Genomic DNA, 16,273 nt, shown 5'->3' on the forward strand with positions numbered 1-16,273 from the left:
ACAGAGGGCAGTGGTGGCCAAGTCACTGGATGGATTTAAGAGAGAGTTAGATAGAGCTCTAGGGGCTAGTGGAGTCAAGGGATCTGGGGAGAAGGCAGGCACGGGTTATTGAGAGGGGATGATCAGCCATGATCACAATGAATGGCGGTGCTGGCTCGATGGATAAAATGGCATACCTCTACTCCTATGACATGATTTTTTTAAATAATGCAATCTTAACCAATCACTTTTTTTTCCCATTTATCCTAACAGTAGAGGCAACTGGCTTAAATACTATTACAAAGTGTTAGAAAATGTCAAAATTGAATACTATACAACAGAATGTCAATGTAGGCTTAGGCTGTGAGTTACAAACTAGGATGAAATCTGGTTATTGGCAAGCACTAATGTGAAATTGGCAACACACACTGCACTCCCTCAATAGCAATAATGTTCTTCCTTGAATTAGGGGACCAAAACTGCACACAATACACCAGGTGTGGCCTCACAAGGGCCTGTACAATTGCAGAAGGACCTCTTTGCTCCTATACTCAACTCCTCTTGTTATAAAAGCCAACATGCCATTTGCTTTCTTCACTGTCTGCTGTACCTGCATGCTTACTTTCATTGAGTGATGAACAAGGACACCCAGATCCCATCGTACTTCCCCTTTCCCAATTTGCAATAGTGTTTTATTATATTGATTTATAGTGAAGCCAATTCTCGAGCGGCAGCATTTTAAAACAGTAATCCATGCCTTTATTACATCTGGCTGGATTACTGTAACGCACTCTACTCTGGAGTCTCACGAGCTTCGTTGGCTCGTCTCCAGTTGGTCCAAAATGCTGCCGCTCAAGAATTGAAAGAGTCATGATTATGTATTTTAGCCTCCCTTATAACCAGTGCACTTTCGAGTTCATTTAAAATTCTTTTATTTTGTTTTTAAATCATTGAAGCACTCGCCCAGGCTTACCTCTCTGGCTGCTCCACCTAGTGCCCGGTGCCTCAGGTCAGCGGATCAGCTACTCCTTGAGGTACCAAGGTCTAAGCAGAAGTTAGAGGCACCTGCCTTTTCTGTTCATGCCCCAGCACTTTGGAACACCTTTCCGCTGCTCATCAGACAGGCCCCTTCCTGTTTATTTTTAAATCCTCCCAAAAAACACTGCCTTCACTGGCTTCGACACTGGCTGGAATTGTTCCTGTTTTTACACCTAATGTCTTTTAATTTTACTCTCTGTCTTAGTAAAGAAGTTCTCCCTCATACTTACCCCTAAACTGTCCCATGTACAACTTTCTGACTGTGTTGTCTAAAAGCGCTTTTAAAAAAGTTTGAATTATTATTATTATTATTATTATTATTATTATTATTCCATTACCATTTGCTGCTTGGATTTTAAAGTTAAAGTTTGAAAATGCTATGCATCATATCTGAAATATTTAGAAGTTGAGTGTTAGAAAAACAGTCAAGATATTTCAGTCATGATATGTACCATTGAAATAAACATTACCTGAGAATTTACTGCTTCTTCTGGGACAAAAACATTGGCCGAATCTGTCCCGGTTAACAGCTTAGGAGGTGTTGAAGTATTTCCACTCACAAGGGTCACATTCATTAATTGAACGGAAACAGCAGAATCGAGTCTGAGGAAAGTCTACAAAGAGAAGACAAAATGCAGAAACTGTATTAGTCACTGACTACCTAAAAAAATGTTTATTTGAAGTGAATCAGTTACTGTAGAGCAGCATGTCATCATCTTAAGGTTGGTGCTTTAAAGTTTGTGTGACTATTTATTGTAACATTACCAATGAGATGAGATGATTTTTTAGAAAGAAGCTTCAATAAGCTAGACCTCCCATCAGATGAAATAATTTCCTTCATTAATTCTCTTATAAAATTCAGCTGCATCCTTTCTTAATCTTCCATATTAAAGGGCTATTATTAAGAAATAAACTATTATTCTGATGAATCTATGCTGCATCTTTTCATGGTTAATCGTCAAACCTGCAGCTTCTTTCAATTAAAAGTTCTAAATGGGCTAGCATTAGCATGGCGTGGACAATGGACAATGGGGAAAGAGGGAGAACAAAAGGAGGAGCCAGTATACCTTGTAACATTGTCAGCACCATAAGTGGCACTACTTGTATACATTGGGTATACAAGCAAAGAATTTCACTGTGCCTAATCACGTGTGACAATAAAGTATTCCATTCCATTAACTCTGCAGAACCAAAGAGGATAACTGCCTAAAATATCCTGATTTTAAATTGTCTGGCAACAATCTTAGTGTCTGTAATAAGATAAAATATCTAGGGCATATTATTACAGAACAAATGACAGATGATGAGGATATTTATAGGCAACAACGCATGCTGTATGTGCAGGCGAATATTCTCTTGCGTAAATTTGGTGCGTGTGCAGATGTGGTGAAGATGTCGCTATTTAGAGCATACTGCACACCACTCTACACTGCGCACCTGTGGTCGAACTATTTAAAGACAAGTATGCAGAGACTAAAGGTGGCATATAACTGCTACGGCAACCTAGATGGTGTAGTGCCAGTAATATGTTTGCGGCTGCAGGAGTCAGTACTTTAGAAGCTATCCTAAGACACCACATGTATAAATTCATTTGCAGGATAAATGACTCTAAAAATGTGCTTATTGTGGCCTTGACAAACATGAGGGTTAGCACTACACGCTACGGATCCCAGCTGTGGAGACACTGGTATCGTTGTCTCGTTGTACGACATTGATCATCTTTTAATCTGGATTTTTAACTTAAGTATTGTGGTTTTTAAAAAATATATAAATTATGATGTTTTTATGTGATATACCATGATTTTATATGTATTTATGATATTTGATATGCAATGCATTTTTAATGTAATGTTGCCCCTGGTATGGACCTTGAGTCCGAAATAAAGTATATTATTATTATTATTATAACTCCATCACTATTTCCTCTTCAGATCTAATCATCACATAACTTGTCTTTAGCCAACATATTTCCCTCTCCCCCCCACCCCCTATCAGTCTGAAGAAGGGTTTTGGCCCGAAACGTCACCCATTTCCTTCGCTCCACAGATGCTGCTGCACCCGCTGAGTTTCTCCAGCATTTTTGTGTACCCTATCATTCCCTCTATGTAATGTTAAGAAGAAGGTGGATATAATGGATTCGTCAAAGCCCATTAGTCCTGACGACTTTCTAGCTAGTGTTCAAAGAATGTGCCTCGGAACCTGCCAATCTCTTCCAATAAATATTTCCTTTACTGGGATGAATTTGATAAAGTGAAAAAATGTCTTTAATTGGCCCATTGCTTGGTCCATCCAAGTGCAAATCACATTGCATATACTGAGAGGATTTATAAAGAGAGGATTTCTGAATATATGTCTGCACTAATCTCAGATATGTCCCTGCCATAGATTCTTCCATAGCCTAGTAATTGGAGGCTGAATGTAAATTCTTCTACAATAAAAGGGTTGGAATAAAATTGAGTAATAAATATAGCTGCAGTTTGCAGGACGTCTCATTGCTGTCCAATAACATTCACTTGAAGCACACACATCAAAAGAACATGAAATCAACAGGTTTCACTCACTTTTTCCTACATTTAACAGATTTGTTACTGCTTCTTTCAGACTTTCTGCCTAAAGGGGATGGCCTGGTTCCTCTTAATGATTTTCCAATAGTGCAACTTTCCAGTATTTAGGAAGAGAACTGGAATGGAAGGATTCCTGGGACTTCCCAATACATGGAAAGCTGCCAGAGCTTGCACTCGCCTGGATTCCAGTTACTCTGGACACTTGCTTCAATAAAACTTTTACATAGATTGCACAGTGCATCACAAATTCAAATGGAGCTGCTGAGCCTGCATATCAAATATGTTGTCATTACACTATTGTACTCACCCGATTTGATATTGGCACTTTGGCGATAGCAAAGTTGGCCCCATCTCTGACCAACACATGTCCCAACAATTCACCGGTTGCAAATCCTTCCCTGTGGAATATGATCTTGTATTCTACAATCACGTCTTGAAATGTCCCACCATGTCTTGTAATGTTAATCTGATAGTAGCGATTCAAATCACTTTCAACAATTACACTTTGTCTCTCTGGGTAAATTGCAAATAAGCCATACGGGTCGTCATTTGCTGGAACAATAAATCTTGTCCAGTCTTTATCTTCATCCAAATCGGCACCTCCTTCTACAGATACCAGCCTAATGGTATAAACTTCATCTAATTCGGGAATGTCATCAGCTAACAGCTTAAGGTTTATCTCTGCATTCTGTTGCATATCCAGGATAGTGACTGAGCCACTGGTCGGTAAAACATCTCCTGTCATGTCAGAGTCACTCCAGAGCTGCCAGTGCACCTGAATGAGATACAAGATAATTAAGAACAAAATCACAAAGTGTTGTAAAACTATGTTTAATAGTGCACCTCTCTGACTTTTTTTTCTACATGCAAGTTTAAAATAAATCTTGCCTTGAGAAAACAGTCTGTGCAAATATTCAACGAGTTCATTACATTTGATCATCATCATCAGCGGTCACTCGAAACAAGTATAACTGTCCTCTCATGGAGGACGCCTGTGCATGACTTTGTTTAACGTGGGGAGACTGGTGCACAGACAGCAACCGCACGGTCCTTGACAGATCTGGGTCAGAATCCAATGGCATGGAATTCAAGACAACCGGAGACCCTTTCCTGCTGCAGCCTTCTTCCGCTTTCCCAACTGTTGTGATGCTCCACTAAAGTCAGCCATCATCCTGTTCCACCATTGAAGTCGTGGTTGGATTGCTCTTTGTCAGAGACCTCACTCGCGACCTTACCACCATGGGTGACCCTACCAGGAGCATAGCTCCAGACAGCATCCCTCTCAGGATCTCAGGACCACACAAGCCTCTCCACCACGACAAGGTGACAATCCATGGAGCAGTAGGTTGGTAGGAATCACAGGAAAACTGAACACATCTTCAAAAATACACAAACATTTATTCTCTGCTATTAAGGTGTGCGTAAAGCGTTAATGCACAATAAAAGCAAGAAAGGGAAATTGATATTTTCAACAACTGACACATCGCACCACAGTTTACCAGTTAGTGCAAAATTACAAAAAGTACATTTGTTTATCCTTTGCAGTTATAAAGTTCAAGAACTTTGTAACAACTTTGGAACTTTGCGTAGCACAGTGGTGCAACTGGAGAGTTGCCGACTCATCGCATCAGAGAACCGGGGTCGATCCTGACTACTGGTGCTCTCTGTATGGAGTTTATACATTCTCCCTATGACTGCGTGGGTTTTCTCCGGGTACTCCAGTTTCCTCCCACACTCCAAAGACATACAGGTTTGTAGGTTAATTGACTTTGGTAAAATGTTTAAATGTCACTAGTGTGTAGAATACTGCGAGTGTACGGGGTGATCTCTGGTTGGTGAGCTGAAGGTCCTTATTTCTGCACTGTATCTCTAACGTCTAAAGTCACAACTTAACAGTGCTTCCATTTAGCTGATCTTGGATAATTTTAAATCCCTTAAAAAATATGTGTAATCCCTTAAAAAACATGTGTGCCATCTTTGGCTTTTGTTTTGCTGATTGAGGCAAGTTGTCCATTGTATTTAGAAGAATATAGTAACATTAGTTGCTGTACATACATGCCCAGTTTCAAAATAAGTAGTCAATGTGTCTTATCCATTCATCACACTATTATAACAAAGAGAGGATTAAAAGATGAGCTTTGAATCAAAATACTTGAATTATACACCAAAAATGTTAAGTTTCTAGTTGATGCTGTTTTGGGCTGGTCAATAAAAAATAAATGAATGATTCCAATTTATATTTTGTTGCAAATATCAGTTGACTAAGATTGAAGAGGAGGGAGCCTGCAAAATTAAATGCCTGAGCATTGCATGTAGACCATCAGTAGGTTATGCATGGAGTTTGGCCATGCATCAACTGATACACATGACACCTCCACAATGCCAGTGCCAGCAATGACACACTTTCAGTTCCACCGTCTGCTGCTTATGTGAAACAGAAAATCTGTTGATTTACATGTTTGCAATGGAGAATGGAACAATTGGGAATGGTTTAAAAAGAAGTGAACCTACAAATGGTGAGTGATTTCACATTCTTCTGCTCCACAGTGGACAAGGCAGGCAACAAGGCTTTACACACCAAAGACGTACAGGTTTGTTGGTTAAAGGACCTGTCCCACTTGGGCAACATTTTAGGTTGTCGCGTCGTGGTCGGGTCATGAAGCGTCGTAACATGCGGTGACGCATGTAGTGACGTGCGGTGTCTCCCTGCTGTCCCGGGATTTTGGAATGTTCAAAATCCACGCGCGACATCTGCGTGTCTTATCTTGTCGTGCGCCCTTTCGCACAATGACGTAGGGGTGACACGTGGTGACGAACGGTCATTGCCTATGCTAATTTATTGTGCATCATCGTGCATCACCATGCGACACTATGCGACAACAATGCGTCATGATGCATCACAATGTTGCCCCAGATTACGCAAACCTGTCTTGTCTTGCCGTTCCGTGTCGCGGGTGGACGTACGTTGATGCCACTTCACTGCTATGATGTCACAGGTGCTGTTCTCTGCTGTCATATGCTGTCGCATGCTGACCTATGGTGACACGTGCCTGTCCTATGGTGACACTTGGAAATTGGTGACGCATGGTGATGCATGGTGACGCGGAGTGTCGTACCTTGATGCGGCAGTGGCGCGGCTGCATCGTACTACTTGACGGTTTTTAGGCGACACAGTGATGACGCCCGTCGACTCCCATAAAATTGCAAAGTGGGACAGGCCCTTAATTGGTTTGGTGTAATCGTAAATTGTCCCTAATGTGCATAGGATAGTGTTAATGTGCGGGGAGCGTTGGTTGGTCGGTGGGACAAAGGGCCTGTTTCCGTGCTGGATCTTTAAACTAAACTAAAATGTTCTACTTTCACATTGTTTCCACCTGTACATTGCAGGAAATACATTTCTACGGCTTTCAAAATAGTTTCTATATTTCATGTAAAATACTCAAGCAAACTAAAAATAATAATGCTGTAAGTCGTAATATTACCTTTACATCTCCCATTATTCCTTTAGTCCTTGTAACACTGAATGAAATATTTATCAATTCTTCTTGATTTGATGGTTCCAAGTAAGTCTTTACATACAAAGACTCTTCAGTAAACTGGACTATACCATTGGGATTTCCAAACTTCTGTACCTAAGAGATAATGAAAGCAGAAGAAATTCACAAATGTAGAAACCTCATCAACTTTTATAAAAATCAATGTGATTCAAAACTTCTTATAATGAACAAAGGTCAGGAAAATGGTGTTGGGGTCGAAGATCAGCCACAATCCTGTTTAATTGGGGAGCAACTCAAGGAGATAAATTAGTGTTGTTTAGCAAAAAATACCTTCAGTGGCGCTCCAGATCTGCCCACTGTCTGTTTGTGCGATTCCGGAGAATGGGGGCGGGATTCCAATCGAGGTTTATATTGGTTGTTGGAGAGGTGTTTGCTCGGACTGCAAGTTGATAAAGAAAATTCGTTCTGCGCTTCCGTTCCCATTTTTTTTTTTTTTAAGTTGCTGGTCGATTGCATTGTTAGATTGAAGTTACACGCAACTTCTAACGCCTTCAACATCACAGATCAAAATCAACATCAAGGACTTCCACAACAGGACAAAACAAAAGATATACCGTTTATTTAACATCTTCCCTTGCTTTTTGGTGTGGTTTCATTTTAATCTGAGGATGTGAAATATGTTATTTAGGCCCCGATATTGGCCGTGTCTTGCCTGCCGATATCGCGGGGCTTAAATCATAGCAGCGGCTACATTCTAATCTATCACAATCCACTCTCAAGATAATCAAATTCATTATTTTTTTGCACTATCATGTCATAAGAACATCTATATCATCTATATTTTGTGTTATTGTCGATCCATGATCAATATCTTCATACTAAATATCGGACTGAAAACTTCCACAGTACATAGTTTTTAGGTTTAAGTCAGGTTTAGTATAACAATATTGATCATGGATAGACAATAACACAAAATATGGATAATTTAGATGTTGTTATGACATGATTATGCAAAAAATACGGATTTTGATTATCTTGAGAGTGGATGTTTCTGGATTTTGAACAAATCTCTGTGTAAAACGACTCTTGCCTGCAGCAGTTTATAAACCAACAAGAGTAAAATTTATGGGAATTAAACATTCAATTCCTTCCATTGGCATAGATATTCATGACAAAGTGAGATTTAAAAATCATGTTATATTGTGAATTCTTGTGTAAATGGGATTAAAAGTTATTTGGATACTTTGGCTACTTAAAAATATTAAATATATTTAAAAATAATATTATATATTATATATTTAAATATTTATAAAATATATTTTTAGCCTTTTCTTAAGAATAGGAGATATTTCGATCTAGTAATTGAATTTAGATGAATTTAATTAATTTGATGACTGATGAATATGAATTTTTTGTTGGGTATTTACTATTTGTTTAAACGTTAGAATAATATTAAAGTTCTGATCTTGAGAATATCACATTTTTGAATTTTCAAGGCAACTTGGGTGTTTACTATTACTATTTCCGTCACAACGGTCAATTTTGTAATTAGCTACAATTAGGTAATTGACTAATTATATGCTTTAATTTCAGGCCATCCAAGTAAGATGTGTCATATTTGTTTCAGAACGCTTCAATCTATAATAACTGAAAATTTTATTCAGTTCTCTTAATTTTTAAGAAGGTTGTGGGCTTTTATGTCAATCCTAGATCACAGCTTTTGTGTTAAGTTTTGTGAAAAGCTTAGGGAGCAAGATGCCAATTTCCAAGTATGAAAATGACCATAACTTTCTTAACAGCACGTCGTCCACAGAGCGCAGAGGATCATTGGGACACCGCTACCAGCCTTGGAGGGCATCTACCACACACGGTGCCTCAGGAAGGCCGTCAGCATCCATAAAGACTCCTCACACCCTTGTAACGGACTGTTCGAACTACTTCCCTCCGGCAGACGTTACAAGGCCTTCTACGCCCGAACCTCCAGACTCAGAAATAGCTTTATTCCCAGAGCTGTAGCGGCTCTGAACCGGCCCTGCTGAGTGTCCCCCACCCCCATGGACTGTCTCCCTCGGATGGTCACGTCACACAGCTTATTTATTTATTTTACTCTTCTTTTACATCGGTTGGAAGCTGCATACTAAATCTCGTTGCACTGACGTTCAATGACAATAAAATATATTATTATTATTATTATTATTATTATTAATACTGAGGATATGAAAGCAAATTAGGTATCAAATTAAAGTTATTTTTATGTTTTATCTGATGGGATAAATTACAGGCTTGATTTTTTTCAATCTCAAAATGTTCTAGCTTGCCTAGATAAATGACACCTCCCCTTGCTTTCATTTCCTAATATCCCAATAAGAAAGATAAATGCTATTTCCAACACGACCATTCACCACTCCAATTCTATTCCTATCTGCCAATAATGAAGTATCATCAGGGTGATGCAAAAAAATAATTTTAAATAGATGTATCTATCTCTAAGAAAATATCTGCTATACATTTTAGAGCAGATGATATAACAGGGGCACACAGAAACCACACTGTGCTCTAATGCTGTGACATTTGCAAATCAAAGCACGACAGGGACATGGCTTCCATTTTGCTGAATTCAACAATATTTCTGTGTTGAAAATCTTGTTTTTTTTCTTCCCACAAAATGAAGTGAAAGGACTGCAGGAAGTTGCAACCTGACAAGTTTACACATTCCTTGCAAATCGTTCTTGATTGTACCAGCTGTTCATTCGCTACTGTTATGCCAGGCATTCTGGCAGGTCAGAACAGGAAGAATCAGGATTCAGAATAAGCATCAGAAAAAAGCATCGAAAATAGGTGCAGGAGTAGGCCATTCAGCCCTTCGAGCCAGCTCCCCCATTCAATATGACCATGGCTGATCAGTACCCCGTTCCTGCTTTCTCCCCATATCCTTTGATTCTGTTAGCCCTAAGAGCTATATCTAACTTTCTCTTGAAAACATCCGGTGAATTAGCCTCCACTGCCTTCTGTGGCAGAGAATTCCACAGATTCACAACTCTCCGGGTCAAAAGGTTTTTCCTCATCTCAGTCCGAAATGGCCTACCCCATATTCTTAAACTGTGATCCCTGGTTCTGGACGACCCCAACATCGGGAAATATGTTCCTGCATCTAGCCCGGCCAATTCCTTAAGAATTTTATGTTTCTATAAGACCCCTCTCATCCTTCTAAATTCCAGTGAATATAAGCCCAGTCGATCCGTTCTTTCATAAGCGTCTGACGAAAGGTGGCAACCTATTCATGTTCTCCAGGGATGCTGCCAGACCCACTGAATTACTCCAACACTTTGTGTCTTCCCCCCCCCCCCCACACAGAATAAGCAAATTGATTTTTTTTAAAAAGACGGGTAACAATTGGACAGGTACATGGATAGGGAAGATTTAGAGGGATATGGACCAAGCCCCGGCAGATGGAACTTGTTTAGATGGGACATGCTGGTTGGTGTGGACATGTTGGGCTGAAGGGCCTGTTTCCACACTGTATGATTCTATGACTAAACAGAAAATACTCAAAAAACATTGTTTTCGATGCTGCAGTGATGCAGTTGGAAGATCTGCTGCAACACAATACCAGTGAGCAGAGTTGAATTCTTTAGTATTGGACAAGTGGACTTTGCTCATTCGCCCTGTGGTCTCATGGGCTTCGGTTGGATGCTCCAGTTTCCTCCCTCATGCCAATGATGGTTGATAGGTTAAATAATCACCATTAATTGTCATTGGTGTATAGGTGAATATAATCTTAGGGGAGTTGGTGCAACTGTGGGCAGTGTAGGATAAGTGTAAATATTGCCTGATGGTTGATATAGACTTAGTGGGCCATGCTGTATAACTCTAAGGTTTTACATTCAGGATAATAATGATAGTATTGAGTCAACGTTCATTGAAACATATGTAGTGAAGATAAAGCAAATCTCACAGCTGAACATTGATGTGTTGCTGTCTGCATTTGTTGACATTTTATCCTTGTGCTCAATAGAAGGTGACAGGGCATGCAGTCACCATGTACACTTATGCCCCTGTCCCACTTAGGAAACCTGAACGGAAACCTCTGGCGACTTTGCGCCCCGCCCAAGGTTTCCGTGCGGTTCCCGGAGGTTTTCGTCAGTCTCCCTACCTGCTTCCACTCCCTGCAACCTCCGGGAACCACACGGAAACCTTGGGTGGGGCGCAAAGTCTCCAGAGGTTTCCGTTCAGGTTTCCTAAGTGGGACAGGGGCATTAACTCACACTAAATCAGAACAAAATAACAACCCAGGAGCAAATGCTTGATTGTTTAAAGGAAGAATAGTATGCTTCTTCCATACCCTTCAAGTGTGTTTATCAAGACATTGTTCAGAGATTGGATTTGATCCTTATGTGGTAAAGAGATGGTTCATTTTGCATCAATGGCCAATAAATGTACCCCCAAAATTTGCAAAAATGTAAGCTCCGTGTCAGAGTGCCACCTTTAAACACATGTACATTTCTTAAAGATAATTGCCTGCAGATATTGCAGCTGCCATGCCCTTGCTGTTAGGAGTCATAAGCAGCAAGGCACTATTAAATCATGAAACCTACTGTGTAGCAGCATTAAGGGTGTAGCCGTGAAAAACGGTGTTGGAGGATGGCAACGCCTGCCTTCAAGCTGTGTGACCACCCAGCCCAATCAACACACACTTCCCCATACACTCCTGTGAGTTGGCCCATTCCACTGTGAGCTCGGGGTCATTATTTAGGCACAAATCGCAAGATATCTGCAGTGTGCCCGACTTAGTAAAGGGCCTGTCACACTTTTTTTGGCGATTGCCGGCGGCATTGACTGTCGTATCAGGGTCGCCAAAAGATTTTGAACATTTCAAAAATCCAGTGGTGACAAAAATGTTGCAACACTTGTGGAGCCACCGCCCGTCAATACGGCATCACGCCGTGTCACGCCACGACTTTTTCGGTGACCTGATACGCCAGTCAATGATGCCGACATTCGCCGAAAAAAATCTCCAAGTGGGACAGGCCCTTAAGTCTGCAATAATCAGCGTGAGAACCAGCAATAATGTAACCAGGCAAGCAGATGCAGACAGCGACACATCAACGTTCAGCCAAGTGGGAGGAGAAGGGTGAAAACAGTTAAAGTCCAAGGACGCACAGTCTTTGTTCAGAACTGCTGTAGATTTGGGAGGAATAACAGCAGCAACAGATTAGCAAGAGATGCGACTGATTGGCTCTAGCCCAAGTGGGAGGAGAGGGGTGAAAACAGTTAAAGTCCAAGGACGCACAGTCTTTGTTCAGAACTGCTGTAGATTTGGAAGGAACAACAGCAGCAACAGATTAGCAAGAAATACAACTGATTGGCTCTAGCCCAAGGGGGATTAGAGGGGTGAAAACAGTTGAAAACTGAGGAATTTGCTTTGTAAATTGGTAAATCAGGCAATTTATCAGTCAATTTAAGCAGGACAGCTCTTTGCGAGCGGCAGTGAGTGAGCGAAGTGCCCTGTGAGAAAAGTGTGAGTCTTTGGCTCGAGAATCTTCGGTGAGGAGGCTGAGGAGAGGAGACCACGCAATACGCTTGAGAGGGAGAGACCAAAGAAGGAGATGTCAGGCAAGCTGATTCAGTGCGATGCTTGCAGTATGTGGGAGGTCAAGGACACCGCTGGTGCCTCTGGCTGCTCCAAATGCGAAAAATGCATCCAGGTAGAGCTCCTGAAGGGCCGTGTTGGGGAACTGGAGAAGCAAGTGGATGACCTCCGGTTCGTACGAGAAACGGAGTCGTTCCTCGACAAGTCCTACAGTACGATTGTTACACCTAAGGTACTGGAAGAGAGAAGGTGGGAGACAGTGAGAAAGGGAGGGAAGCATGGAATGCCAACGTCCCCGGGTGATGTACCTCTTGTAAACAGGTTCATCCGCTTAGAAGCTGTTGGGACAGAAGACGTGAGCGGTGGACTGGCCTGTGATGCGAATAGGGCTGTTGAGCCAAAACCAAAAAGGCCTAAGGCAGGCAAGGCCATTGTAGTGGGAGACTCCATCGTGAGAGGTACGGACAGGGGTTTCTGCGGCAACAGACGGGATGCGAGGATGGTGTGCTGCCTTCCCGGTGCCAGGATCCAGGATGTCACGGACAGAGTGCAGAAAATCCTCAAGGGCGAAGGTGAACATCCGGAAGTGGTAGTGCATGTCGGCACAAACGATGTCGGAAAAAGGGGGATGAATATTCTGCAGCGTGACTTTAGAGAGCTCGGAAAAATGTTGAAAAGCAGGACCTCCAGGGTTGTTATCTCCGGTTTGCTTCCAGTTCCCCGTGCTGGCGAGAGCAGGAACAGGGAGATATGGGACCTGAACGTGTGGCTGAGGAACTGGTGCACGGGGCAGGGATTTAGATTCTTAGATCACTGGGATCTGTTTTGGGGTAAGGGGGAACTGTACAAAAGGGACGGATTGCATCTTAACAGGTGTGGGACCAGCATTCTGGCAGGCAGGTTTGCCACTGCTACACGGGTGGCTTTAAACTGAATAAGGGGGGTGGGGTGTTGAATGGGATAGTGGAGGATGGAGTTAAAGGGAAAGGGTTTCTGAAATGTGTGAGCGTAGAGACCGAGGGGTGTAAAATGAGGGTAGAAGAAATAGGTAGCAAGGTGAAAAGTAAAAGTGGCAGGCAGACAAAACCAGGGCAAAAATCAAAAAGGGCCACTTTTCAACATAATTGTATAAGGGGTAAGAGTGTTGTAAAAACAAGCCTGAAGGCTTTGTGTCTCAATGCAAGGAGCATTCGTAATAAGGTGGATGAGTTGAATGTGCAGTTAGCTATTAATGACTATGATATAGTTGGGATCACTGAGACATGGCTCCAGGGTGACCAAGGCTGGGAGCTGAACATCCAGGGATATTCAATATTCAGGAGGGATAGACAGAAAGGAAAAGGAGGTGGGGTAGCGTTACTGATTAGAGAGGGGATTAATGCAATGGAAAGGAAGGACATTAGTTTGGAGGATGTGGAATCGGTATGGGTAGAGCTGCAAAACACTAAGGGGCAGAAAACGCTGGTGGGTGTTGTGTACAGGCCACCTAACAGTAGTAGTGAAGTTGGAGATGGTATCAAACAGGAAATTAGGAATGCGTGCGACAAAGGCAAAACAGTTATAATGGGTGACTTCAATCTACATATAGGTTGGGTGAATCAAATTGGCAGGGGTGCTGAGGAAGAGGATTTCTTGGAATGTATGCGGGATAGTTATCTAAATCAACATGTAGAGGAACCAACGAGAGAGCAGGCTATTTTAGACTGGGTATTGAGTAATGAGAAAGGGTTAGTTAGCAGTCTTGTTGTACGTGCCCCCTTGGGCAAGAGTGACCATAATATGGTTGAGTTCTTCATTAGGATGGAGAGTGACATTGTTAATTCAGAAACAATGGTTCTGAACTTAAAGAAAGGTAACTTTGAGCGTATGAGACGTGAATTGGCCAAGATTGACTGGCAATTAATTCTAAAAGGGTTGACGGTGGATATGCAATGGAAGACATTTAAAGACTGCATGGATGAACTACAAAAATTGTTCATCCCAGTTTGGCAAAAGAATAAATCAGGGAAGGTAGTACATCCATGGATAACAAGGGAAATCAGGGATAGTATCAAAGCGAAGGATGATGCGTACAAATTAGCCAGATAAAGCAGCATACCGGAGGACTGGGAGAAATTCAAAGACCAGCAGAGGAGGACAAAGGGCTTAATTAGGAAAGGAAAAATAGATTATGAAAGAAAACTGGCAGGGAACATAAAAACTGACTGCAAAAGATTTTATAGATATGTGAAAAGAAAGAGATTAGTTAAAACAAATGTAGGTCCCTTGCAGTCAGAAACAGGTGAGTTGATCATGGGGAACCAGGATATGGCGGACCAATTGAATAACTACTTTGGTTCCGTCTTCACTAAGGAAGACATAAATAATTTGCCGGAAATAGCAGGGGACTGCGGGTCAAAGGAGTTGGAGGAATTGAGTAAAATCCAGGTTAGCCGGGAAGTGGTGTTGGGTAAATTGAATGGATTAAAGGCCGATAAATCCCCAGGGCCAGATAGGCTGCATCCCAGAGTACTTAAGGAAGTAGCTCCAGAAATAGTGGATGCATTAGTAATAATCTTTCAAAACTCTTTAGATTCTGGAGTAGTTCCTGAAGATTGGCGGGTAGCAAACGTAACCCCACTTTTTAAGAAGGGAGGGAGAGAGAAAATGGAGAATTGCAGACCAGTTAGTCTAACATCGGTAGTGGAGAAACTGCTAGAGTCAGTTATTAAAGATGGGATAGCAGCACATTTGGAAAGTGGTGAAATCATTGGACAAAGTCAGCATGGATTTACGAAAGGTAAATCATGTCAGACGAATCTTATAGAATTTTTCTAGGATGTAACTAGTAGCGTGGATAGGGGAGAACCAGTGGATGTGGTGTATCTGGACTTCCAGAAGGCTTTCGACAAGGTCCCACATAAGAGATTAGTATACCAACTTAAAGCACAAGGCATTGGGGGTTCAGTATTGATGTGGATAGAGAACTGGCTGGCAAACAGGAAGCAAAGAGTAGGAGTAAACGGGTCCTTTTCACAATGGCAGGCAGTGACTAGTGGGGGTACCGCAAGGCTCAGTGCTGGGACCCCAGCTATTTACAATATATATTAATGATCTGGATGAGGGAATTGAAGGCAATATCTCCAAGTTTGCGGATGACACTAAGCTGGGGGGCAGTGTTAGCTGTGAGGAGGATGCTAGGAGACTGCAAGGTGACTTGGATAGGCTGGGTGAGTGGGCAAATGTTTGGCAGATGCAGTATAATGTGGATAAATGTGAGGTTATCCATTTTGGTGGCAAAAATGGGGAAAGCAGACTATTATCTAAATGGTGGCCGATTGGGAAAGGGGGAGATGCAGCGAGACCTGGGTGTCATGGTACACCAGTCATTGAAGGTAGGCATGCAGGTGCAGCAGGCAGTAAAGAAAGCGAATGGTATGTTAGCTTTCATTGCAAAAGGATTTGAGTATAGGAGCAGGGAGGTTCTACTGCAGTTGTACAGGGTCTTGGTGAGACCACACCTGGAGTATTGCGTACAGTTTTGGTCTCCAAATCTGAGGAAGGACATTATTGCCATAGAGGGAGTGCAGAGACGGTTCACCAGACTGATTCCTGGGATGTCAGGA

The 16,273-nt window shown here is 41.8% G+C and overlaps 1 protein-coding gene across 1 annotated transcript in view; it reads right to left on the bottom strand.

The window, feature by feature from the left end:
* Nucleotides 1-16,273, bottom strand: part of LOC129695907 (adhesion G-protein coupled receptor V1-like) — a 491,758-nt gene that overhangs the window by 217,638 nt on the left and 257,847 nt on the right. The window contains exons 69-71 of the mRNA XM_055633356.1: nucleotides 7,064-7,213; nucleotides 3,889-4,356; nucleotides 1,488-1,631 (exon numbers count right to left, since the gene is read on the bottom strand). Coding sequence (XP_055489331.1) covers nucleotides 1,488-1,631; nucleotides 3,889-4,356; nucleotides 7,064-7,213 — 762 coding nt within the window. The remainder of the gene's footprint in view (nucleotides 1-1,487; nucleotides 1,632-3,888; nucleotides 4,357-7,063; nucleotides 7,214-16,273) is intronic.

This window comes from Leucoraja erinacea, chromosome 3 (genome assembly GCF_028641065.1).
Source record: "Leucoraja erinacea ecotype New England chromosome 3, Leri_hhj_1, whole genome shotgun sequence".
Lineage (NCBI taxonomy): Eukaryota > Metazoa > Chordata > Chondrichthyes > Rajiformes > Rajidae > Leucoraja > Leucoraja erinaceus.